The sequence below is a fragment of the Bufo bufo genome, chromosome 7 (assembly GCF_905171765.1).
Source record: "Bufo bufo chromosome 7, aBufBuf1.1, whole genome shotgun sequence".
Lineage (NCBI taxonomy): Eukaryota > Metazoa > Chordata > Amphibia > Anura > Bufonidae > Bufo > Bufo bufo.
This window is the reverse complement of record NC_053395.1, coordinates 166979324-167005780: the sequence shown is the minus strand read 5'-3', so window position 1 is coordinate 167005780 and position 26457 is coordinate 166979324. Positions and strand designations below refer to the sequence as shown.

Genomic DNA, 26457 nt, shown 5'->3' with positions numbered 1-26457 from the left:
CTTGAATCCACTCCTGGTTTTGGCTTCAAAAAGTGCATCAGAAAACCTGAACACAGAACTTCAATGTAATGTGTAATCTCAGAAGCTTGTCATTAAATGCTTGTCATTAAAGGGCTTATCCGATTAGGAATGTAAAAAATCTGGACATTTATAAATGTGGAACATGGATCCAGAGATCTCCCCATTCATTGTTCCAGTTGCTCTTCTACATTTATTTCAAAGTGGCAGCTCAGGGGTGTGTCCTGTCTCATTGGGTGTGTAATTTTTGCTGCCACACGCTCCCTGTAAGGGTACCGGTACTTTCACACTAGCGTCACTGGATTCCGTCAGGCTGCATGCAAACGGATACCATTTGTAGACTGTTTCGGTTTGCGGATCCGTCTCACAAATGTATTGCAATACCAGATCCGTCTCTCCGGTTGTCATTTGGAAAAAAGGATCCGGTATTTATCTTTTTCACATTCTTAAAGGTCTGTACATGCGTACACCGCAAAACCGTATCTGTTTTTCCGGAACACTTAGGGCCGGATCCGGCATTAATGCATTCCAATATAAAATAATGCCGGCATTCCGGCAAGTATTCCGGAATTTTGGACTGAGAAAATACCGCAGCATGCTGCAGTATTTTCTCCATTCACAAAACCGTACAGTGACTGAACTGAAGACATACTGAACGGATTGCTCGCCATTCAGAATGCATTAGGATAAAACTTTTATTTCCGGTATTTAGACCCTAGGACGGAACTCAATACCGGAAGGCAACTTTCACACAATCAGTGTTTGGTCCGTTATTGTGAGCCAAAACCAAGTGTAGGTCAAAAACGCAGAAGAGGTGCAAATCATTCCCCTTATGTCTGTGGAGGCTCCTCTACTGGTTTTGGCTCACAATCACTGACTGTATAATAGCAGCCTAATGGTTGATATGACTGATGTCCGTTCACAAATGGAACTGAGCATGTGCATCCACCTAAGTGATGTTACTGAGGTGCGTGGAGAAATAAGGCAAAGAACAAACAGCAGGTGGCGCTTTACAGATACGTTTTATTGAATAACTCACTGGCTATACTACATATCTATCTACATCTAGATACAAATGTATTCAGTTCCAGGTGTTCCAATATATTTCGTGGGACAACCCTTTTAAAGTAGTTATAGTTGCAGATTTTGCATTTTGGGTTTTTTACAAGCAAGTTACAAAAATCCAAGAGGTTTTGTAATCCGGTAACTATAGGACTCCGATGTTAGATTAAAGGACTTTAAATGTACTGTAAGTATTAGTTAGCTCTGTGCATTAGGGTGCATTCACAATTTTGCAGAACGGGTGCGGACCCATTCATTTCAATGGGGCAGCAAAAGATACGGACAGCACACGGTGTGCTGTCTGCATCCGTTGTTCCGTTGCGCAGCCCCGCAAAAAATATAGAGCATGTCCTATTTTTGTATAAGACTAGGTATTCTCTATATAGTGGCGGCCATGTGCGGTCCGCAAAATGCGGAACGCACACAGCCGGTATCCGTGTTTTGTGGATCCGCAATTTGCAGACCGCAAAACACTTACGGTCATGTGAATGTAGCCTTAGTGTATATGTACCACTGAAGCTTAACCTAATCCTGCTGCTAAAACACACTAATCCTGTTGTCTGCAGTTTTACTAAGAAGAACTTCAGGAACATGTCCGCCCTCACGATCACTACCTGACTGCGGACACCTTTTCATACATGTGAGAGTCGTATTGGCCGCTCTCTTTTTATAAGCTTTGGGCATTTAAACGAATGGCTAAGTTGCACTTTACACAGTGTCCTAGAACACATGTCACGGAGCGCTGCGATATGAGGAATGTTAATCTGAGCTGTATTCCGGAAAACATTCTGCCCGTTTGATTATTTTAGCGTGGCACTTAGCTTGTAGTTGTTACAGCAGAAGTAGTTTGACAGGCCTGTGACTGGAGACCAGGCCAGGTCTTGGCGGTCAGGTAAATATGAAGGCCTACGTTGCTCAGCTCCGCAGACGCTCATACTTTTCTAGATCTCTATATCCAGATTTACTGTTTCTTGTCATTCTCCTTGTTTCTGTTTCTTTTCTTCTGTCATGCTAATGTTCCTTTCCTTACACTTCTCTGCTGCGTGACTATGAAAGCCCTCTGAGTACAGTTGTTACGTGGGCTCTGGATCTCGTGCCTCCTCTCGTGCCAGCTCTGCCCGTGCCAGCCCAGTGGTGAGGACTGCTTTTACTCTGTCCCTTTTTAATGTCTTTTTGTAAAGGGTTTTGTATAAGGGTGTGTCCTCATGGCATAGATGACACTGTGTGGATCTGGCATCAAGAATTTGCATGCGGTAAATCCGCAGCGTATCTCAGTACCGGGAAAGTGGGTGAGATTTTAGCAAGTGTCATCCACATGGTGCTGAAGAAAATTCTGCAGTGTACAGTGGCCTGCTGGGCAGATAGTTAAATCCACAGCATGTCAATCTGGGCTGCAGATTTCCACTGCGATCCACAGCAAAACCTGCATTTGCATTGTTTCCTGTGTGGACGTACCGTAAGGTTATTTTCAAATGGCATTTAAAGGGCATCTGTCAGCAGATTTGTAGCTATGACACTGGCTGACCTGTTGTATGTGCGCTTGGCAGCTGAAGTGATCTGTGTTGGTCCCATGTTCATAGGTGTCCGCATTGCGGAGAAAAATAATGGTTTAATATATGCAAATAAACCTCTCGGAGCAATGGGGGTGTTGTCGTTACACCTAGATGCTTAACTCCCTCTGCAGCTGCTGTGCCCTCTGCACTTTGACAGGGCCAGGCAGGCCTAATGATGTGTACACTACCTGGCCCTGTCAGCAGAGGGCGCAGCAGTTGCAGAGAGAGCAGAGCCTGTAGGAGAAATGGCTTAGAGGCTGACAGATGCCTTTTTAAATTGCTTTCTTCTCCTGTTGACTTGTCTAGTAAAGAAATTATATTTCTGATGTTCCTTGGAAGTGATCCTAGAGGCATAATACTGCTTAGGCTACTATCGTTTTTGCTGGATCCGGCAGGGTTCAGCAAAAACGCTTCTGTTACTGATAAAACAACCATCTGCATTGTATTATCTTTAACATGGCCAAGATGGATCCGTCATGAACGCCATTGAAAAATAATGGGGGACGGATCCGTTTTCTATTGTCAGACGTGTCATGACGGATCCGTCTTGCTCCACATGCTGCAGTTTGCTCTCCGGTATGAGAACGGAACAGAATGCATTTTGGAGCATTCCGTTCTGTTCAGTTACGTTTTGTCCCCATTGACAATGAATGGGGACAAAACGAAAGCGCTTTTTTCCGGTATTGAGACCCTATGACGGATTTCAATACCAGAAAACATTAACGCTAGTGTGAAAGTAGCCTTAGTTCAACACCACTACCAGTATGTAATTCTGTATGTAAGAGAAAGACAGGTCGCTGTGGTAAACTTGAAGAATGTGTAAAGTAGAATGCATTATTATACTGTGTTACAATGTGCTCTAGAGAATCCTCGAGGCGGTGCTCTTTTTCTGGCTGTTTCCACAACTGATTATTACAGAGTTCAGTATAAATAATGGCAACCATGTCCTCTTTAATCAGTCTTCAGAACCCACAGGCCCACCGTTATTTCGTCGTGGGTCCACCAGTGGCAGCGTCCATTCACAGGTTCATCTTGAAGATGTGTCTGTCCCTTCAGTAAGCAGAGTGAGTGCGTGTGGGCATGAAATTCATTGTGTGCCAGTTCTTGTATAAAATTTCGGCTGCTTCCAGCATTTGTATAGAGAACCATGCGGCTCGTAGAAACTTTCTTATTGAAAAAAATTAACAAATTCAGAACCGTTTTTATTAACAGGACAATAGATATTTGTTTGTGCTGAATTAATACGCCCAGGATTAAAACCTTTCTGTTCAGAGTTTAACTTCTGTATTTCTTAACATTATAGGTTGAAGAAAGATCAGACAAAGACTTTGCAGAGAAGGGGAGGCCCCCCCCCCCCCCCCTCTCCGAACACCATATTTATAGCATGTCACTGTGATTGTCCTATTTTTGGGATTGTCCTATTTTTAAAGGTGTTCATTTATTTCGTTTTCATAACTTTTTTGCTGGTTAGATTAGAGGGACACTAAAACTGAAAGACTACACAAATTCTAGCAACTTTTACCATGTAGTAATTCTTCACTCAGAACCAACATGGATTTGTTCTGCACGTCAGGCTCTAGTAGGGGAATTAATCCAGCACCCACTGTTTTACCATTTTATGTGTGTTTTGTGACAAAGATTGTCTTAGATCACACAGTCACTCGGCACATTCACACAGTTCATGCTAGATTTACGGTATATACTGCATTTTTCACTGCATAAGACGCACTGGACCATAAGACGTACCTAGGATATAGAGGAGGAAAATAAGGAAAAAAATATATTTCATCAGACCTCACATTAGACCCCCATTCCTTCTTATTTCTCAGATCAGACCCCCCATTCCTCCTCAGATCAGACACCTATCACGTTCCCATTCTTCCTCAGATAATCTCTCATTCCTCCTCAGATTAGACCCCCAAGCTTCATCAGACAACAAAATAACTGTAGACTGACACTCGCTGCTCCCACTCTTCTGCTGCTTAGCGTCAGGTTATAGTGTGCTCCTACATGCATTATGTCCTGACGCTGTGCGCAGTTAGGATACATGCAGTGCAGCGCCCGGAAGACCAAGGAGTGGTGAGTACAGCTAGTGCAGTGCTACACTCACTGCTCCCCACGCCTCCTGCATACTAATGACCGCTTTCATAATGGAAGCGGTCATTAGCATTCGCACCATAAGACACACTGCCATTTCCCCCCCCTGCTTTTTTCTTTTCTGAATTTTAACAAAGGAATGAGGATTGCAGCCTAAAACTTGGTGCAAGTTTCTTAGCTCTAGTTAAAGGGGTTGTCAGAGAGTGGGCAAACATTTTCAGGAGCCTGCAAATGGCATTCAGTTCCAGCACTATGGTTAATGTCCTTGCCAGACCGGAAGTGTGACGTGCCGTCTACATACAGTACACATGACCGCTGCCAGCCAGTTAGTGGCCTCAGCAGGGACTTGTGCGGTAATGGTACTGGAACCCTTTGACAAAGTGTTTTTTCCCTTTGCACACTATTTCCAGGCCCCTGAAAAATTTTGTCCAGTCTTGGTCAAACCCTGAAATCACATACATACCAAAAATATTTTTTTTTAAAGTTGTCCATAGACTTAAAGCTTAATTTAACATAATACTGTATGGTCCTGTTTTGTGAATATTACATCAACAATACCTATCTTACTTTCTGTTCCAGAGTGGCCGACCTGTCTCCAGCTTGTCTGCAGCAACTCTTGCTTCATTGGGTGGGACAGCCTCACGTAGGGGGAGCGGAGACACCTCCATATCGGTTGATACAGAGGCATCGATTAGAGAAATAAAGGTGAGTGTGCACTAACAGTAACTTGTATTATAAAAAATTTGCCAGATTTAGCGTACATTCACATGACAATGTTTTTTGCAGTCCCCAAAATATGGGTGAATCAGTGTTTAGTCTGTGTTGCAGCTGCCTTTTTTGTGGACCCATAGACTTCAATGGGTCTGTGGTCCACGTTTGCGGCCAAGAATAGGACATGTTCTATCTTTTGCAGAATAGACATACGGATGCGGAAAGCACTCTGGAGACATCTTTCCACATCTGTATGTCAGCCCTGCAAAAGATGGAACATGACCACGGACCCATTGAAGTCACATACAACACAGACGTCCTCTTTATTTTGTAGATCCGCATTTTGCCGACAGCAAGATACACACGGCTTAGGGCTCATGCACACAAACTTTTTTTTTTTTCCGTGTCCGTTATGTTTTTTTTTTTCGGCCCGTTCACTTCAATGGGGCCGCAAAAACAGAAATGACTCTTTGTCCTATTGTCCGCTTTACAGACAACGATAGGACTATTCTATTAGGGGCCGGCCATTCCGCTCCACAAAATGTGGAATGCACACGGCCGGTATCCATGTTCTGCGGATCCGCAATTTGCGGACTACAAAACATCCAACGGTCGTGTGTGAGCCCTTACAGTGATACCTCTTCTGAAGACCATCTCGTAGAGAAGACAAGATTCTTTGGGGATCATTTATTATGGGAAGTATGATACTTTTTGGCGCAGATTTGGTCGCAAAGAGCATTTGTGGCTGAGTCTGCGACTTTCCCCAACCAGCGCCACTGTCGGAAAAAGGGTCCGTGGCGCTGATCGGCTGACAGGCCAGTCTGATTAATAATTTTCTATGCCTGTTTTTGGCGTAGAGAATGACTTAAAGGGAGTCTTTCACGCAGATTCACCCTATTAACCTAATAACAGTGTTATGTCCACGGCATCCCCCCTATTAAAACTGATTACCGTTAGTTCCTTGCTAGCATCCACTGTCGGAAAAAGGGTCCGTGGCGCTGATCGGCTGACAGGCCAGTCTGATTAATAATTTTCTATGCCTGTTTTTGGCGTAGAAAATGACTTAAAGGGAGTCTTTCACGCAGATTCACCCTATTAACCTAATAGCAGTGTTATGTCCACAGCATCCCCCCTATTAAAACGGTGCTTACCGTTTGTTCCTCGCTAGCATCGTTGTGGAGAAAAACACTTTTAATCCGTATGCAAATGAGGCTGTGAAGGTGCCCCGGGGCGGCGTTACAACGGCCGGTGCCCAGGCCCCTGGGTCATTTTCATACAAAGCCACTCCTCCTCCGCCGCGTCTGCCCGCCCTTAGTCTCTGCTCTAACCTCTCTCCTCCCGTCCGTAAACCCGCGCATGCGCCGATGAACGCGAAAAATGCACGGTAAACTGCGATGCCCCGGCCCGACTGTGCTCGTTCATCGGCGCATGCGCGGGATTACGGACGGGAGGAGGGAGGTTAGAGCAGAGACTAAGGGCGGGCAGACGTGGCGGAGGCAGGGTGGCTTCGAATGAAAATGACCCAGGGGCCTGGGCACCGGCCGTTGTAACGCCGCCCCGGGGCACCTTCACAGCCTCATTTGCATACGGATTAAAAGTGTTTTTCTCCACAACGATGCTAGCGAGGAACAAACGGTAAGCACCGTTTTAATAGGGGGGATGCTGTGGACATAACACTGCTATTAGGTTAATAGGGTGAATCTGCGTGAAAGACTCCCTTTAAGTCATTTTCTACGCCAAAAACAGGCATAGAAAATTATTAATCAGACTGGCCTGTCAGCCGATCAGCGCCACGGACCCTTTTTCCGACAGTGGATGCTAGCAAGGAACTAACGGTAATCAGTTTTAATAGGGGGGATGCCGTGGACATAACACTGTTATTAGGTTAATAGGGTGAATCTGCGTGAAAGACTCCCTTTAACTCTACGCCAGCTAGGGAGCTGGCGTAGATTTAGGCAAGTCGCACAGCCGCTGGTAAAGTGCCTAAGTTATGTAGAGGCCGGCACCTATACATAACTTAGGCGCATCAAGCAGCAGACATGGACTAAGACCGGCGTCTAAATCGCCGGTCTTCATAAATGTCCCTCCCTGTGTTTGCTTTAGAAGGGTTATACCCCGGAGATTCGGTACTGTACTATTTATAAAGCAGCATTCACCTTCTTTGTAAATGAGGACAGAAGAGATGGTTATTTCATCAGTCATTTGTTATAGAACCTGTTTCTACGTGTTCTTTTCCCGTCTTGTCTGTCCTCATTCAATTGCCTTTCTTTTTAGATTCTCAAGTTACCCAAAACTTGTTTTCTCTGAGTCTAGACCCCTGCTGCCTTTTAGGATTTGAGCCACGCATTTTGCAACTTTTTTTTATTACACTCTGCAAGCTTGATTTATGTTGTTTAATTGTTGCATTTGACGCAGTAATGGCTGCTGGGTCGTTACAGTGTACAGTAACAAAATATACAACTGGCCAATTGACCACAAAATCCCTTTAGGGGTCCTAACTACTGCATTATAAAACTACATATTTTATTAGTAATTTATTAAAACCAAAAGACAGAAAAGAGACCAAATGTGGTTTAAAACTATCAGGGGATAGTACTTAGGCTACTTTCACACCTGCGCTAGATGCCGATCCGTCTGGTATCTGCACAGACAGATCCGCACCTATAATGCAAACGATTGTATCCGCTGATCAGATGCTGATGATCTATCCATCAGTTTAAAAAAAGTCAAGAACAAAGTCAAAACTGATCCGTCCTGACTTACATTGAAAGTCAATGGGGGACGGATCCGTTTTCAATTGCACCATATTGTGTCAGTGAAAACGGATCCGCTCCCATTGACTTTCAATGTAAGTCAGGACGGATCAGTTTGGCACCGCATTGCCAGGCGGACAATGGAATCCACAGCGGAATGGAGGCGGAACGGAGACAAACTGATGCATTCTTAACAGATCCTTATCCATTCAAAATGCATTGGAGCTGAACTGATCCGTTTTGAACCGTTTGTGAGATCCCTGAAAGGGATCTCACAAACGGAATTCAAAATGCCAGTGTGAAAGTAGCCTTACACACTCGCGTTTTGTACGGATCCGTTATGGAAGGATCTGTTCAGATAATACAACTGTCTGCATCCGTTCAGAACGGATCCGTTTGTATTATCTTTAACATAGCCAAGACGGATCCATCTTGAACACCATTGAAAGTCAATGGAGGACGGATCCGTTTTCTATTGTGCCAGATTGTGTCAGTGAAAACGGATCTGTACCCATTGACTTATTGTCAATGGGTACAGACTTATTGTCAATGTGTGCCAGGACGGATCCGTTTGGCTCAGTTTCGTCAGACGGACACTAAAACGCTGCAGGCAGCGTTTTGGTGTCCGCCTCCAGAGTGGAATGGAGGCTAAACGGAGCCAAACTGATGCATTCTGAGCGGATCCTTATCCATTCAGAATGCATTGGGGCTAAACTGATCCGTTTTGGACCGCTTGTGAGAGCCTTGAAACGGATCTCACAGGCGGACCCAGAAATGCCAGTGTGAAAGTAGCCTTACATGTTTAGGTGTAGCCTTTGTGTACAGGCCCCTTAAAGGGGTTGTGCAAGAATGGCTGGACCTGTAAAGGGAAGATGACTTACCTGCTTCCCGGTGCTGGCTCCCCGCTCCTCCTCCACAGGCCTGCGATGCTCTGCTGGGCTCCCTCGCTGTAAACATCGCCTGCAGCCCATCACTGGTGACAGGGACTGGCGGCGGATCCTCTTATGTCTTGACAAACGGTTGCATGACACAAGGGGATCTGGTCTCCACCGCGGCCAATGATTGGCTGAGGTGATTTCAAACCAGATGTTTTCAGCGAGGGAGCCAACAGGGAGATGCAGTGGCACGGAGCGGGGTAAGTATAACCAATATGAGGGGCCTGGGCATTTTGGGGGTCATTATAGCGGTTGGATAAGGTAATTTTCATTTTATTTGTATTTTAAACCTATATTATTCTCTTAGGTGATGTTCTGTTTTTAACACAAGTGATTTGGCCACGGCCATATACATTATTATCATCATAGTTTCTTACGGACCATATTGATGTATGTGTGTGGTTTTATGTCTCTTGCATAAGCAGTCATTGGAATGTATAATCATATCCCTTTGTTTCTGAAGTCTTTGTAACCACAGCAGATTTATAGGTTAGGAATATATAAAATGTTCTCATTCTGTCCTGATGTGCTTCAGGATTAGGGAGTGCCTGGACTATTTGGTCTTCTGTCCTGGCTGGAGTTCTATTCCATCTGTGCACAGCTGTTTTACCCTCAATCTGCTAATCTTTCTGCCACTGGTTGAAGATACATGTGACGTTCTCCTTAATCCCCTGTATGAATGCTACATCATGCAAAACGTGTGTTCTTCTATTTTCTTACCTACTCTGTCTTGGCCGCTGCTTTATTCCTATGCATTCTTTGTCCCTCTGTCAGGAGATCAGTGAGTTAAAGGAGCAGATTGAGGATGTAGAAGGCAAATACATGCAAGGGCTGAAGGAGATGAAGGTACTAGTCTGTGTGACACTAATCTTTGACAGGATATGACGGACATAGAGGTGTGCAGCCAAACTAAACTATTAAACCTTTGTTTCATATTGCTGAACTGCTAATTTGTTTTTACTAATAGTAACAATTATTTTATTCTTTTTAGTATTAACTGTTGTTATTTGGTCCGTTTCTAATTTTATTTCAGGACTCCTTGGCAGAAGTGGAGGAGAAGTACAAGCGGTCTATGGTGACCAATGCCCAGTTAGACAACGAGAAAACATCCTTTCAATATCAAGTGGAAACTCTACGGGAGGTTCTGCTCGAGCTGGAAGAAGAACTGGCAGAGTCCAGGCGTCAGTATGAAGATAAACAGAAAGTGAGTTGTAAAAGCTGCAAGCCGCCTTATTGGGACAGACAACCCTAATAACTGCTTAAAGGGGTTCTCTGGGAATCAAGGAAAATATAATTACTAAAAATACTTAAATATTGCTTTATTCTAAATATATTCACAAATACCTTTCATTAGTTATAATGGCTTGTTTTGTCTAGGGAGCAATCATTAGGAGAAATAAAATGGCCGCCGTCCTATTAGTACACAGAAAACCTGTCCTAATCACACAGGAGGTGTCGGTGGGGGGTCATTTAAATTTTATTTTATTTTTTTGCAGTTTTCACTGTAACTGGGGCATCCACAGGAAACCCGGTTACAGGAGAAAACAGTCCCCTGTTGAGAGTCCCTGGCATTGTTGATCCTGCTGCTGCTTCTATTTACTACACAGCAGTCATTGAGCAATATTTAGACTTCATGAGAAGCCAGGAACCCAAAGTGGTCCTGCTTGATTGCAGGAATGGGAACTTTAATGCATTGATGGTCAAATCCATTGCCAGAGCAGTCAGCATGGTTAACGTGGGAGCTGTTGTGGTGATCCAGCTACCAAGACTCCTATCACAGAGCCGATTTGCCAGCCAGACATTATCAAAAGTTGATATACTGTGTACCTTTGCTGTGTACTGCTTTCAGTCATTATCAAAAGTCTGGTGATTTCTGCTGCCCTATCTGAGAGCAGGATATGATACATGGAGACGAGCTGAGTTCTGATTATACAGATTGATCTGATCTGGAGCAGAGTAAACCCTGACCGGACTCCTAGGAGAGACCGTGAGAGTCCTGGTATTTGCGCCCACACAGGTGTAGGCAGAGTAATCGGGACTCTCCCTGTCTGTCCTAGGAGTCCTGTGTGCTGATAAGAAATCATAATTCGTCCAAACCATAAAAGCCTGTATATTACAGAGCTCAGCTTCTCTACCTCCGCCATATCCTGCTAGGAGAAAGGGCAGCAGAAATCACCTGACATATAGTATCACATTTCATTTACATGTAGCAGCACGTCACAACATGTGTATCACCATAAAAATATAGGGATCGAAAAACTTCCTTGAAATTACCTAATGCTGTTAGTCATCGTTTCATAGATGAACATCTTTTTTTTTTTTTTTTTTTTTTTTAAGAAAATACTCTTAAGCCCTCTCCCTGATCTGTTTGTTTTTTATTTTATTTTTTGTTAATTTACCAGACGCTGCCCTCCTGGTCCTTTTAGAATTTGAGTGTGAAAAGAGACCAACTAAACCTTTCTACTAATACACAAATGAAAAAAGAACCCGCACCTAATTACATAATCTTAAATCTCTAAAGAATATTTGAATTGTTTGTCCTTACATTACTATCCATGTATTCCTAAGGATAGTGTATCTGGCTATGTAGTTTCTCAGTGACTTTTACATGCCTTAGATTTTACAGAAGTGGCTGTGTCGTTCTATATCGTATTGTTCAAAAATGGTGAAATGCATTCCCTGTTGTAACTCTGCTAAGGTTACCTGTTATTACAAGGATCACATGCTGGGGATATGTTGGTTGCTATATGTTTAATGCTACGTGTTTTCTTGGCAGGAGTGTGAGCGGCAGAAACACGAGCAGGGGGTCCTCCGTTTTCAGCTGGCAGAGATGAAGGAGGCTTTGGAGCAGAGGGAGGCGCTGATGATGGTGAGGAAGGACAAACTGACCCACTTGGATGAAATATCACACGTTTTATTACTCTTTTGGTTAAAGGGATATTCAGATCTCGATATTTAGTGTAACCCATAATATAAAAATTTATATTATGGCAAATTTATTAAAAATCTACCATTCACCAGATAAAGATTCCTCTTCATCCAGGATCCATTCGCTGTTTGGCAGCTATTGTCTCCAGTTACGTCCGCCACCGTCTGACAGCGGTTGCTCATGTGTATACCGTTCTTTCAGTTTATAGAGTGAATGCCCAGAATCTCAGGAGACCCCACTTGCCACTACCCAGCCACCTATCTGCATCTCTATAGGATGGCTCCCAGGCAGGTACAGAAGTTCTGTGGTTCTTTACAGTACATGTAGCATTGGGAGTGTGCAAAACAAAGTCAGCAGCGCTGTGAGGTCCTCACAGGGGTGCTGGATTGACAGGCGGTGTGCACCACCCACAAATGCTCAGGATCCAAGGAATGTGGAGCCAGTGAACTTTAAATTCTGGTCGTCAGAAAATTGTGTTGAATGCAGCAGTAGGTTTCTTTCTAGTAAGGATTTCAATGGCGGAAAAAATGCTTGAGATGGGTATAAAACTTTAAAGGGGTTGTCTCACTCCAGCAAATGGCAGTTATCATGTAGGTAAAGTTAAAGGGGTTGTCTCATCATAGACAATGGGGGCATATCACTAGGATATGCCCCCATTGTCTTATAGGTGTGGGTCCCACCGCTATATAGAGAACGGAGCCCTGCAAGGTGGTGGCTGGAGGACTCTGGTCCGGCCACCTCCAAGACGGCTCCCATAGAAGTGAATCGGAGCGTACCGCCAGCGCTTGGCTATTTTCGCTGGCCCCATAGAAAATGAATGGAGGGCGGCTGCGGGGCTCCGTTCTCGATATAGGTGCGGGTGCCATCGGTGGGACCCGCACTTGTAAGACCATGGGGGCATATCCTAGCGATATGCCCCCATTGTCTATGATGAGACAACCCCTTTAATACAAGGCACTTGCTAATGTATTGTGATTACCATATTGCCTCCTTTGCTGGCCTGATTAATTTTTCAATCACATTATACACTGCTCGTTTCCAGCGTTTACGACCACCCTGCAATCCATCAATGGTGGTTGTGCTTGCACACTGCAGGAAAAAGCACCGGCCTCTCTGGTGGCTGGGACTGTGGGGGCGTGCATAGGCAAACATGCACAGCAGCTCCCGTCCCGGCCACCTCGTACCTGCGCTGCAGCGGGGTCTGTAACCCCTGGATATGAGCAGTGTATAATGAGGTGGGGAAAAATGAATCAAGCCAGCAAAGGAGGCAATATGGAGAATCACAATACATTAGTAAGAGCCTTGTATTAACCTTGTGTGATAAATGCCATTTGCTGAAGTGAGAGAACCCCTTTATAAGTTTTATTTGTCTTCTTGAAACAGAATGGGATGACCTTTAGTGATGACATTTGCATCTGCATTTTGAGTGTCTTAGCTTCTTTATTCTGTTGCCGATGCCTGCTTCTTTTCTGTCTTGCCCAGTCTTTCCTTTTGATTCCACTTGAATTTCCTTTATTTTCTTTGTCTTTCTTTCTGCTGCCCTTTACTGACAATTAGGAAATTCGCCAACTGCAACAGAAACAAGAAATCAATGACCGTGAGATCTGTGACCTCAAGGAAACCATAGAATGGAAGGATAAAAAAATAGGGGTATGAATCCTTGTTAAGAATTTCTGTTAGCTGTTACGGGCTGAGCACCCATGACTATAACAGGGAAATGACTTGGCAGTTAATGAGTTCCCAAGTAAGTAAAAATAGAGTCTGGACTATATGCAACCTCGCCCTCTAAACACATGTAAGGGAACCTGAAGACTGCGTTCACACAGGTGTAATACGGCTTCATGCATGAGATGTATATTGAAAGGTTGTTGTCCAGCAAACAACCTCAGGGTCCTCCCTTGTCAACCTGAAAATAAAGAAAACACTTTGTGACATAGTTCAAGCCGCTTTACCCACTGAGGCCTGTGATTGGCTGCGGCATTCACCACACAAAGCTGCTTCCTGGTCCTGCGGGGCCAGGAAGCGGCCAGGAACGGAGCAGCGGCAGGACCGTGGACAGGGAGAGGATCCCAGGAGTTGTCGGCCCCAAGGCTGGACAACCCCTTGCATGCTAAAAGATCGGATAAGGGAAAAGCTTTTCAAATTACTTAGGATGGGATCTGATCTAGTTTTTGCCACTATTAGAGTCCTGTGTGAATGCGGCCTGAATGTATAAAATCTGGTGGGTGGTGAAAACTTTAATGAAGCATGCGTTCAAAAAATAAAATAAAAAATAGTCACTATACCAGTAATTTGCAAACACTCAAAACTATATACAAATTCTGTCTTCCTATAATTTCTATCAAAGTTTAATGGAGCACTAAATCTAAATTATGGTCCATAACCTTTGAAAGTGACGCTTATTAAAAGCTGCTAATATTCTTAAGCGATGACATAAAGCAGTGACAACAGGAGCAGACATTTTTTGTGACTTCTTGTCAGTAATTCCCTAGAGGAGCACTGCACTTCGCCTCTCCCCTGCCAGCAGTGGCTGATAACGGGAAATAATAGAATGCATTGAAGGGCTTTTCTGAGACGTTAATACTGATGATCTATCCTGTGGGCCCCCCACCGTTCAGCTGCTTGAGAAGGCAGTGGTGCTCGCAGCCTTCTCACAGCTTTCCCTAGGCCAGTGACGACAAGTTCATCAGTCACATGGCCTAGGCGCAGCTCAGCCCCATTGAAGTGAATGGGACTGAGTGCGATACCAAGCACAGCCACTATTCAATGTACGGCGCTGCGCTTGGTGAGCTGCAACTCACTGTAGCGACTTCTCAAAACAGCTGATCGGTGAGGTCCCGGGTGTCCGACCCCTACCAATCAGATACTGATGACCTATCCAAGGAGAGAACGAAAAACCAACAGATGACGGCAGCATATCCAAAACGAGGGTCCTTTATTCACCAAACGTCCATGAACAATGTACAAAAAAGTATATAAAATGCAACGTTTCGGCTACATACTAGCCGTTGATCTGTTGACCGTTGAGGATCTATGGTTGTGGCCGAGTCTGCGAGGTACTGGTGCTGCTCTAAAGTGTTGTTGCTCTATCCAGAGGAAAGGTCCTTGGTATTAAAATCTCGGAAAACCCTTTTAGATTGCAAACTAAATACAAATGCGCTTTTAGTACTTTATTGTAGCTTTCTGTTCTGTGTCATATGCCAAATAACACTACCATCATACTTAACCCACGTTTTTTCTAGCTATATGAAAAAAAACCTCTAGATGCACTCTTAAAATCAAAGGATCCTAAATGATATAAAAGACCCATTGTTCATAATATTATCAGATTTTTTAAATATATTTTCTTCAAACCTTGCACACCAATTTACATGACTTTTGCTGTACACTTGCTTTCCTCTGTGTTTCTGCCTCCTTCAGTATCATCTTACCTTTTCTTTCTTCCTTACTTCTGGAAGTGCAGGCTCTAGAGAGACAAAAAGAGTTTTTTGATCCGGTTCGGACGGAGCGTGATGCCCTCAGGGAAGAGGTGACCCACTTAAGGGATGTGTTGAAGGTACAATGAATATAGTTTTAACCTGTTTTATTATGTGTGTGCAGTGTTGTGAGTTTATATCATACTAAGTCTCAGGGAGTCCTCTGTTGCTAATCCTTTGATCACAGAATTTAAGCATCTTCTCTTCTGCTTCTAGTCTATGGCAGTGGCCTGCTAAAGTGCTTAAACAGATCTATAGCGGTGTGGGCTTTCACCACAATTGACCTGTTGCAAGTGCGCTGTAAGCATCTGTGTTGGTCCCATGTTCACATGTGCCCACATTGCAAAAAATATATATATATATATATATATATATATATATATATATATATATGCAAATGAGCTTCTAGGAGCAACGGGGACGTTGCCGTTACTCCTAGAAGCTGAGCTCTTTCTGCAACCGCTGTGCCCTCTGCACTTTGATTGCCGGGGCCAGGGAGTGAAAATGTCATTACATCTGGCCCTGCCAATTAAAGTGGACAGGCCACGGCAGTTGCAGAGAGAGCTGAGCCTCTAGGAGTAACAGTAACAACCTTGTTGGCCCTAGAGTCTCATTTACATATATCAAAACATTGTTTTTCTTAGCAAGGCATGCACATAGGAATACTGGACCAACACAGCTGTCTTCAGCTGCCAAGCGCACGTGCAACAGGTCAGCCAGTCCCATGCAGAAGCACACATTAGTACACAAGAAGGATGATGAGCAGATAGAATCTGGACTATACCTCTATGCATCATACAAATCATATTGCTGTTACAAATATGTCTTCAGAAAGAAAATGATTCTGGATCACAGTTGACCTTTACCAAGAAAAGTCTTGTGTCGCTGTACTTTACAGCCTCCCACAGTCTTTTCCCATGTATTCTTGGCAGCCAAAGATGAAAATTTCATCAAAATGTAAGCTGAAGTAATAAAAATAGGTACAAAAAGGATTGTAGCTAAATCGAAGTGATATACAAAGTAAAAGGCTTTTGTTGCTGTATAGCAGTTTCTGTACTGTACCTTTTTAGATTTGCTCGCAGATGCTTATGCTCATTCAGATCCAGTATCCAAAAGGCATTTTCGTTACCCATATCCAAAGGATGACTTGCCCTTTCTCCAGCAGCTCACACATACTTGTGTTCCATTTAGAAACATGGCATCGTGCTGGACTCGGACGGTACCCTGAATGGCGACTCTTCAATGGAACCCCATGTAAATTCCGATGGTCCACCGGATCCTCCAGTTCGGGCAGTGTCAATGGGTAAGTGATTGTGTGAGCGATTCTTTCCCTGTTAAATCTTTCTGACAACAAGCTCTGTGCTGTGTAGCTTTCCACTAACCCTGCATGCTGTGCCTTGTGTAACTTCTGCAGCCTATTACCTTGTAAGGGTATTCTTCATCCAAAACAGCCTGCCTGTTCCACATTAAAGTAGACAGCTGTAAAAAGGCAAGCTAGCCTGTAAAACAAAAACCCGATGTAGACTGCAGCACTTGTTCACACCTGGATCGCGCTACATTTGGCTGGTAATTATTAGTTATTTGTGGGTCGTAGTCGTTCATGTTCTGCACATGAAACGGTCATAGAGGCATGGGCCGTCTAAGAGCTTTAGTCTTTGGCATTTGGCCTGGCTACTTTGTTCCTTGTGGGGAACAATCCTAAGGACTTAAATGCTAAAGGAAATGTGTTTTAATCCCCCATCTACATTGTTACAGACTCTGGAGGCAACCTATCATCTCATTTGCATTTCACAGGTCTTGCTGATGTAGCAATAAAGTCTACTGTATTTTTGACAGTATCACACCAAATTGATCCTTTCCACAGTAGAAAAAAGGATCTCATTGGCTTTTCAGGATGTAAAGAATCTGCTTTGCTTTGTTCCTTCTTTTCAACAACCATCCTGGCTTCCAGCGTTGGGATGTTACTTCCCTTGCACTATCCAACCTGTTGCTTTTCTACCTAATCTTGAGCAGAAAACATTGACTCCCTGTCTTTTTCTGACCTCTGCTGGGGGAAGTGGCTTTAGAAAATTACTGGATTCTTTATTTTGATTGTCCATGGTTTTTGTAGGAAAAACAGAAGGAACAGTGGAAAAAAAGGAGACCTTGTCAGTGGTGGGTGAATGTCCACCTTCTGGGACTGAGCAAGATAGGCAGGAAATTGCACGAGATGCTCAGAAAGAAATTCCTGTGCACGCTGAGGTTGAAGATGTAACAAGAGATCACGCTAAGAAGGAAAATAACACAATTGTGGAAACTCAGTCTGTTGATGTGTGTAGCCATCTCAAATCTGAGACCAGTGTAAATGAGCAGAAGGAAGAAATGTCTTGTGATATAAAAGAAAATAAGCAGGAGACGTCACAAACTGACGTTTTGGAGAACCTTTCAGAAGTAGATGGGGAGACCACATTAGAGAAGAGTGATGTGAGCCCATCTGGAAGTGAGGTCTTCCAGGATGCCATAGACTTTGTTGATGAAACTTCCAGTTCATCGAATGAATTGAATGATGATATCACAGGTTGTGAGAGTGATGGTAAAAAAGAGGAACCTGAAAACAGCCAGCAGGAAAACATCAGTGAAGTAGATGATCAGTGCAGCTTGGATGGAGCCCCAATGGAGGGAGATGAAGTTCCAAATGAAAAAGCTGTCCATGTGCATAAGACTGAAGAGGATGAAGTTATAGAGGGTAAACAGGATAGTAGTAAAGAAAGCATCAGTGATGAAGAAAGTAGTACAGAATTGTCAGCTAGTAGTAAAGATGTAGATCTAGGTCATGAAGTACCTATTGAAGATCAGATCGAACCTCAGCAGTCTGAACATGAAGAATCTGGCTCGCAGACTACTGAGGGTGAAAATAAACAGGATGAAATATTAGCTGCTGAGTACAGTGATGATATTGATCAAGGTAAGAATATTTCTTCATCTGAACATCCACCGCAAGATGCATTATTAAAGAGTAACGACTTAGTTGCTCAGGTAGAAAGCAACAATGACAAAACATTAGACGTTTCTGAGTCTTGCACTGTTACTGAGAGTAATAGCATAACGAAGGATGAACCTATAAAAGACCATGTAATCCCAGACATCAGCAGTAGTCCAGCCGAGCAAGAACATGTTCCATTGGATGAAAGGCAAAGAGATGTTTCCTCAGAAAGTGAAGATCTTAAAGAAGTGGACCAAAAGGAAGAAGATACATTGTCAGATGACATAGTTTGCGATAACACCCAGAATGCAGATGATTCGGTGGCAAATGAAGCCGAAAGCCCAAAAAAAATTGCCCCACCTGAGGTTTTCGGTAGTGAAGAAGAATCCACACAAGAGGGTGAAGAAACTGATGATGACAATGATGATGATAATGGTACCATGCAAAGTGAAAAATACACTGGAGAGAGTGAAATACCCTGCACATCATTGGGATCATCAGTGGACAGACAATCTTTGGAAGATATTCGGATGGATGATGCCTCAGAGAAGAGTCCTAAGAAAGGGAAAGGCAAAAATAAAGATGACTGTGTTGTTTCCTGATGAAGCGGTGTGTGCGATTGCTCATGTTCTGTGGGTGTCTCTGTGGCACTGCTGAATGTTACAGAAAAATTATGCTTTTGCACTAGTACTACTATCAATTGCTTTGAAAGGAGCTGCATATCATGTTACTAAATTACAGGCTGTTGGCTACTTCAGTTGTCGGGGGGCGGGGGGGGGTCCATATTTGCAGGAGCGCTACGGGAGATCGCTGTTCTAGAGCAAGGCGGCTTAACCTTTTACAGGAGCTCCACCATTGGTCCATGGCAAAATTGAAAATGTATCCGTATTTATCTAACATTTGTGTCTGCACCCAGTATAACATCAGTGAGGCCGGCCTCACGGTTTAATAACCAGTGCTGCAGACGGACCAGTTACCCAAGACAAATATTTATTGCAAGTTGTCACAGACAATATGTTCTGTGTACACCAGTATAACCAATTCCTTTTGTCAGTGCCTGTACTCAGGTTGCACTTGCACTTCCTCTCCTACCTGTGTTCTGTACCAGAAAATGTAATTTGCCCCTCTAGACATCAGATGTGATGCTCTGGGTAAAAATATCTGAACCTTTATATTTATATATAGTCCATTTTAAGCACCACCACAAAATTTTTATCCTTTGCTTACCAGTGGATTTATTTGTGAATTACGTGCCCCACTGAAGTCCTCTGAGGCACGTGAGCGGTATTTGGACGCACTGAATCTTACAGCTTCTTGGACTGGAAGTCCGTTTTTTTGGATGCATTCTCACGAGGCCCAGATGGATTGTCTCATAGAATGCAGAGAAAGGACTTCTGATCCACATATATGACTGTAGGATTCTGTGAGTGAAAGTGCTGGTCACGTAGTGCAGCAGAAGACTGGAACAGAGCTCATGATTATACCACTGTACTTCATGTACCTTTCTAACGCACTAAAGGATACACATTTTTGTGGGTGTGCTTTGCTAAGCGCATATGGTTACAGCACTGTACTTTACTTTTAAATAGATATCTTTCTTTACCTTGCTTAGTGTCCCCTACTTTTACACCAAAACTGTAGTAAAACGTTTTTCTGAGTTTTTTAAAAAGGCCACATATAGTTTTATAGCAGAAAATGTTATTTATTTCTCTGGTCACTGGAGTTGCGTGATTTGAGCTGACATTCCATGTAAATGTAGTATAAATGCTCAAAAAAGTAATCGTGAGAACATCGCTCCGTCTTCTATATGTTGGTATATGAAAAACTAGGTGTAGTGTTTCTTTGTAGGAATCATTTGAAGTACAAAAATTGTACAGAATTCCGTTATAGAGCATTATATACAGATCCAGCTCCACCTGTTTTGAAGAAATGATGTGGTCTCTCCTTTTTAGATGGTTGCGGAAGACATGTAGACAGTTTACTATTATTCTCAGCAGATTAGTTGTTCAGGTGGATTTACACTAAAGAGGACCTGTCGCCACAAAATGCATTGTAATCTGCATGTAATAGAGCAGGAAGAGCTGAGCAGATTGATGTATAGTTTTATGGGAAAAATCTTCAGTAAAACTTGTAATTTATACATTTAGGCTACTTTCACACTTGCGGCAGAGTGATCCGGCAAGCAGTTCCGTCGCCGGCAAACTGCATGCAAACGGACCGCATTTGTAGACGGATCCGGATGCGGATCCGTCTCACAAATGCATTGCAAGAACGGATCCATCTCTCAGTTTGTCATACGGACAAATGGATCCACATTTTTAAAGGTCTGCGCATGCGCAGACCGAAAGGACGGCTCCGGCATTGCAGTATTTTTAATGGCGGATCCGGTACTAATACATTTCAATGTAAATTAATGGCGTATCCGGCATTCCGGCAACTGATCCGGAATTTTGGATGGAAATAATACTCTGTCCAAAACACAGTTCAGTGACTGAACTGAAGGCATCCTTAACGGATTTCTCTCCATTCAGAATGCATGGGGATAAAACTGATCAGTACTTTTCCGGTATTGAGCCCCTGTGACGGAACTCTGTGCCGAAAAAGAAAAACGCTAGTGTGAAAGTACCCTTAAACCTCGGCTTTTTCTGACTTCAGTTGTACACGGGAGATCTTAGTGATTTGATAGCATTTGTTGTGTAAGGGTCATTTCACATGGACCGATTATCGGGGAAGAGCGTTTGTATAAATGCTCGTTCCCGATAATCTGATGTCAGCAATCGCCAGATGATTCATCGGCTGATCATATCATTCCACTGGCACGGAAAATCATTGTCCCTGCGCAGCAGATTGGGGTGTATAAACAATGATCTGCTGCACTGGAACAATGATTTTCTAGGGGACAAGCGATCACTGCCCATACAGTAGAGGTGATTGCTGCATATAAATGCAGTAGTCACCCCCCCCCCCCAGATGATCTGACAGTGATTAGGTGCATGTACTTTATTCCCAATCATCTGTCAAATAATTGGTCAGTGTAAAAGGATCCTAAGGGCTGTATTACATTAAAAGATTTTGCAGGCGATTATCGGGAAGGAAGAGTTTCTTCCCAGCAATCGCCTGCTTTTTAGTGGAGGAGAGCACTGCTATTACATGCAGCTATCTCCTCCACAGTATGGGGAGGAGCGATCGCTAATGCAATCGTTTATCCCCATACTGACTTGTTGTTTGGCGGAAGCAGATCGTGATTAGACAGCACAATCTGCTGCGGGCAAACAATGATTTTTGAGTCTGCTTAAAAATCTGCATTGCCCGATGAACGTTAGCAGTATTACATTGCCCAATCATCACATTGGCCAGAGTAATACAGACTAAAGTGTGTATACAGATAACTATCAGTCACTGATGGCACCTCCCCCATGTACAATTGAAGTCAGAAATGTATAAATTACAAGTTTTACTTCATCTTTTCCCAATCTGCTCAGCTCCTGCTGCTCTATAACATGCCTCCTGCAGATTTCATTGTATTTCGTGGTGACCGGTCCCTTTAAGCTAGGAGTCGTATTATCAGCCACTTACCTGCTACAAACTGCCACTTTTCTATAGATCACTATAACTATTTTAACCTCAATTTAAGCTAATTGTTATTATACAACAAAACATAATCCTAAAATTGAGTAGCAATCACAGTAGAAGTAGACCTTTAGATCTCTGCCTTTTATATTACCATACATTCCCAGTCTTGTAGATTTTTAGAAGGCAAAGACCACTTTAGATCTGGAGTGGAATGACGGGAGTCTGCTACTTTGTACTGCCTGAAATCTATAGAGATAAATGGTAATAGTCTGAACTGGACTATGCTATGGGCATAAAATTAAGGGCGTTTTACATTCTAGAAACTAAAATGTTCCAAGAGGAAAACACTACCTACCTTTTATGGTTTCAGTGCTGCACTGCCATCATGTGGCAGATCATGGACACTGTATCGCCTGAGTAATCTGAAGTCCTACTTCTTCTGTTTTTGTCAAATATATGTGACAAGTCTACTCTGCATCCATGCACACTTACCTGCAATAGCTTTAGAACTACAAATTAGGCCTTGTTGTACATATACTGTACTGTGTGGTTGCTCCTTGATGTGAGGGTCTGCGATATACTGTACTTAGGGTGTATGAAATTTCTAGTTACAATACATTCACATTTTGTGAATCTGCATAGTACGATATACCAGCTCTGCTTTCCTATATGCAAAGGTATGAGTTCTAAATTACAGTCTAAATTTCCTGATGAAAATGGAAAAAATGTAAATGTAATAAAGAAGGATGGAGATTGTCTGAACATTCTAAACTGTATATTGTGGAAATAAATTTTATTGGGTAGAAACAGAAAATGCTTCCTGATTTCTTTACAATACGTTTTTTCTTCCTAATCAAGAATGATTTAATTGGCTTCTTTAATGTGAATATATTACTAGAATAAAATATCAGGCACTTCTAATAAACCCGAGACTTGCGTGCATTTAAAGAGAGAGATAATGACTATAAAGAAATGATCTGCAATTTACTAATTTACCTTGTCCAGAGATATGAGCTCATTGAATGGAAGCCTTTGTTATTCACTCCTGGCAGATGAGACTTTGTCCAGTCATGTGGCAATCACACAAGTGCATGGCTTTTTACCGTACAGTTGTCTCTAAGGGTCCATTAACACGTCCGTAGTGTATTGCGGATCCACAATAAACCCGGCCGGCACCCCCACAGAACTGCCCATTCTTGTCCGCAATTGCGGACAAGAATAGAACATTGTTCTATTTTTTTTTTACAGAAGATCGGGGCCGCGCTCCGGAAATGCGGATGCGGAGAGCACATAGTGTGCTCTCCGCATCCATTCCTGCCCCATTGAGAATGAATGTATCCGCACCCGTTCCGGATATTGCGGAACGGATGCGGACCCATTCCACAGACGTGTAAATGGACCCTTATAGTGAATCGTGATCCTCTATGATCAGAGGATTTCATCCGCTGGAAGGAAACATTGACTGTTACCATACAGGGACTACAAGCAGAAATCTTGAAAACTGTAATGCAGATTAGTAAATTGCATAACATTTGAATGGGTTTTGGGCTGATAAATTATTTTAAAACCTGGCTCAGATGGTGTAAAATACCTGATATATCTTAGCAAGCTCCCTGCTGCTCCCATCACGACTCTTCCTGGGTCCCTGCTGGTGTCTACTTCCTGGTCCCTTTCGACAGGAAGGAAATGACGGCTCAGCCAATCACTGGCTACAGCAGTCATCCGCCTCAACCAGTGATCTGGCTAAGTGGTCATTTCCAATGTTTCAAGAGGAACCAGAAAGTAGAGACCAGCGGGGGACGGGAAGTGAGTATTTTTTAGGATTTTATGCTGATCTGAGCCGGTTTTCTTCAGCTGGACAACCTTTAAAAAGTAAGAATAATATACTGTGTCATATTTAAACAGGATATTAAGGTTTTAATACTGTTTGAAATCTTGGCTTTTACTGAAATGAAATCACTGGGAATTCCAAACTTGGCTATTCGGAACTAAAGAAAAGGAAGAATTGAAGTCCAATCAGATCGGCCACTGTTCCAGGACCCCTTGATTCTTGGAATTGGTCAGTTAAGGGTACAGCTACACGGCGACGCCGGATGCCTAGATCACAGGGGCATTGCAGTGTAGAGATGATCCCATAGAAATAAATGAGGTTGTGTGCAGTGACTGCAAACCCTCAATTGCAAAAAATCCAACTCTGCCGGATTTTTTGCAAGTCAGGGGTTCGGGCACACGTACGACTTGAACTGCGACCATATTCTTTTGTATGGGGGTCACCTCTACACTGTGATGCCCCTGCGATCCTGGCTGCGACCGGAGTCACAGTGTAGCCGTACCCTTAAAGCCAGGTTTGGACAAAACTGAACCTCAATCATCGGCTCGAAATCTCCGATTGTGAACCAGGCCTAAAGGCTCTAGCATACAGGCCCCAACTCCATCCATTTTCTATATTATGTAAATGCAGACGGACAGACATTACAGCAGATACAATAGTGAAGGAGACATTTCATGAAATATGTATTTGTGATAGTTTCTGTGTGGACAAGGATTTGCATCGGATTTAGATCTTGGCTTATTACATCAGATTGCCTTAACACGCTTTTTATATGTGGTTTAATTGCATGTGTAAGCAATAGATGGTATACCTGCACATACATAGTGTACACTAACAGCACAGCATGTGAAAGTCTTAAACTGAGTGAATCCTATACTTCCTCTTATGTGTCTGTAGACAAGTCCACCGAGATTCTGACATTATCCAGCATTTAGCACACAGTTTCCTCCTCTTTATAACATGAAGCTGTCCCAGTGATAACCTGATTGCCACTCTACAATCAGCTCATATTAGGGTATATTCACACAACAGTATGTACTCTGAGGTCTGCAGAACACAGATCCTAAGAATACAGATACCGTCCGTATGACGTCTGCATTTTTCAGGGACCCATTGACTTCAATGAGTCAATAGCCTTTAGCATTTTGTGGGCATATACTATCTTTTTGCGGACATATGGATGCAGAAACTACAAGAATTTGTGTGCTTTCTGCAAATGATAGAACATCTCCTATTCTTGGCCACAAATGTGGACCACAGACCAACTGAAGTCAGTGGGTCTGCAAAAAAATGTATTTTGTGGATCAGTGTTTTGAGGACAACAAAGTACATACGGTGGTGTGAATGTACACTTTGTGAGATAACAGGCCACACATTTCTCCTGCAGGAGCTGTTACATGGTAATGTAGTGGGACATGGCGGCTGTTCTCTGGTGAATATAGTTGGATATTGAGCACAGTATCCTCATCTGTGATATTTTTATGTTCTAACCGCACATGGAAAGGGTCCACATTTTTGTCAATGCTTGAACGCTCTTTAATATTTGTACAGTATAGACAGTACTACCGTAGCTATACAACACAACAGGGAGACAACTTTCCATGTACAGACTGTTGAAATAGGAGACTCCAATGAGTGGGATATCTGGAACAGTGATCTTTAGTAAGGTGGACTCACCCGTCCGGCGACGCACAGGTAAGCCCTTACCTGTGCTGAGAGCCGGTCTGAAATCAAATGCAGTCACCGGGAGCAGGCAGTTCCGAGAACAGCCCGATGAAAGCCCCCGGCGGCTGTTCTCTGAACTGCAGCTCCCGGTGACTGCATTTGATTTCAGACCGGCACAGGTAAGGGCTTACCTGTGCATCGCCGGACGGGTGAGTCGACCTTACTAAAGATGGCAGCCCGCATGTGTTCGCTGGCGAACACTGCGAACTGACCATCACTGATCTGGAATGTCACCCCAATGTGTAAATTACTGGTAGACCCTACACACGACCAAGAAGTTGGGGATTGTGTTGGGAAATGCATGAAGGTTCATTGGCATGTTATCTACATTAAAGGGGTTTTCATTAACTTTGGTATAAGCTAAGTCATCAGATCTCGGTGATTCCGTGTTTACCAGGCACAGAGCTGTACATTTTGCATTGTCTGTGCCTGGTACTTGCCGCTCAATCCCATTTCCTCAGATGCCAGGAATAGCTGCTACAAAATGCATGGAAAAGTGCCTGGTAAACACAAGAGCGTCACAGTCCTTTCAGTCGGTTGATCGGTTTGGGCATCAGGAGTTGGATCCTGACCAATCTGATGTGGATGATCTGTCCTAAGGCAATCCTGGAAAGCCCCTTTAATCATTTAGATCTCTGTGTTTGTTCACTTTTTCATATTCTCTTTCATTCTTCTTTCGTTCACTTTGACTTTTTCCCTCCTGTCTTTGACTTGTTTTCTAAACTTTCTTCTCAAAGAGATCAGGCTGAAGAAGCTAATGGATGAGAGAGAGAGCTTCCTGGAGCAGGTAATGGAAGACTAGATCTGAAAAGTTTTCAGCTTGATCTGTTCA

At 43.3% G+C, this 26457-nt stretch overlaps 1 protein-coding gene and 1 long non-coding RNA gene across 29 annotated transcripts in view; one reads left to right on the top strand and one right to left on the bottom strand.

Annotated features, from left to right (window-relative positions):
- Positions 1-26457, top strand: part of LRRFIP1 (LRR binding FLII interacting protein 1) — a 162393-nt gene that overhangs the window by 115573 nt on the left and 20363 nt on the right. For 14 of the 27 annotated variants that reach the window (XM_040440921.1, XM_040440917.1, XM_040440910.1 and 11 more), the window contains 11 exons: positions 2137-2214; positions 3593-3697; positions 3937-3972; positions 5310-5435; positions 9904-9975; positions 10163-10333; positions 11906-11998; positions 13616-13708; positions 15522-15614; positions 16726-16837; positions 17645-20149. In XM_040440921.1, the coding sequence (XP_040296855.1) occupies positions 2137-2214; positions 3593-3697; positions 3937-3972; positions 5310-5435; positions 9904-9975; positions 10163-10333; positions 11906-11998; positions 13616-13708; positions 15522-15614; positions 16726-16837; positions 17645-19098 (2433 nt within the window). In that variant the 3' untranslated portion in view covers positions 19099-20149. Of the gene's footprint in view, positions 1-2136; positions 2215-3592; positions 3698-3936; positions 3973-5309; positions 5436-9903; positions 9976-10162; positions 10334-11905; positions 11999-13615; positions 13709-15521; positions 15615-16725; positions 16838-17644; positions 20150-26362; positions 26413-26457 lie in introns of those variants that run through there. The other 13 variants (XM_040440925.1, XM_040440924.1, XM_040440923.1 and 10 more) reach the window with 8 other exon arrangements.
- LOC121008399 lies at positions 13067-16744 on the bottom strand. 2 transcript variants are annotated; one of them, XR_005780574.1, is made up of 4 exons: positions 16597-16744; positions 16319-16496; positions 15413-15524; positions 13067-13627 (listed from the first exon to the last, which is right to left on the bottom strand). It is a non-coding gene; the product is annotated as an uncharacterized LOC121008399 (long non-coding RNA). The 2 variants fall into 2 exon arrangements; XR_005780573.1 differs by having other exon boundaries at positions 15490-15524.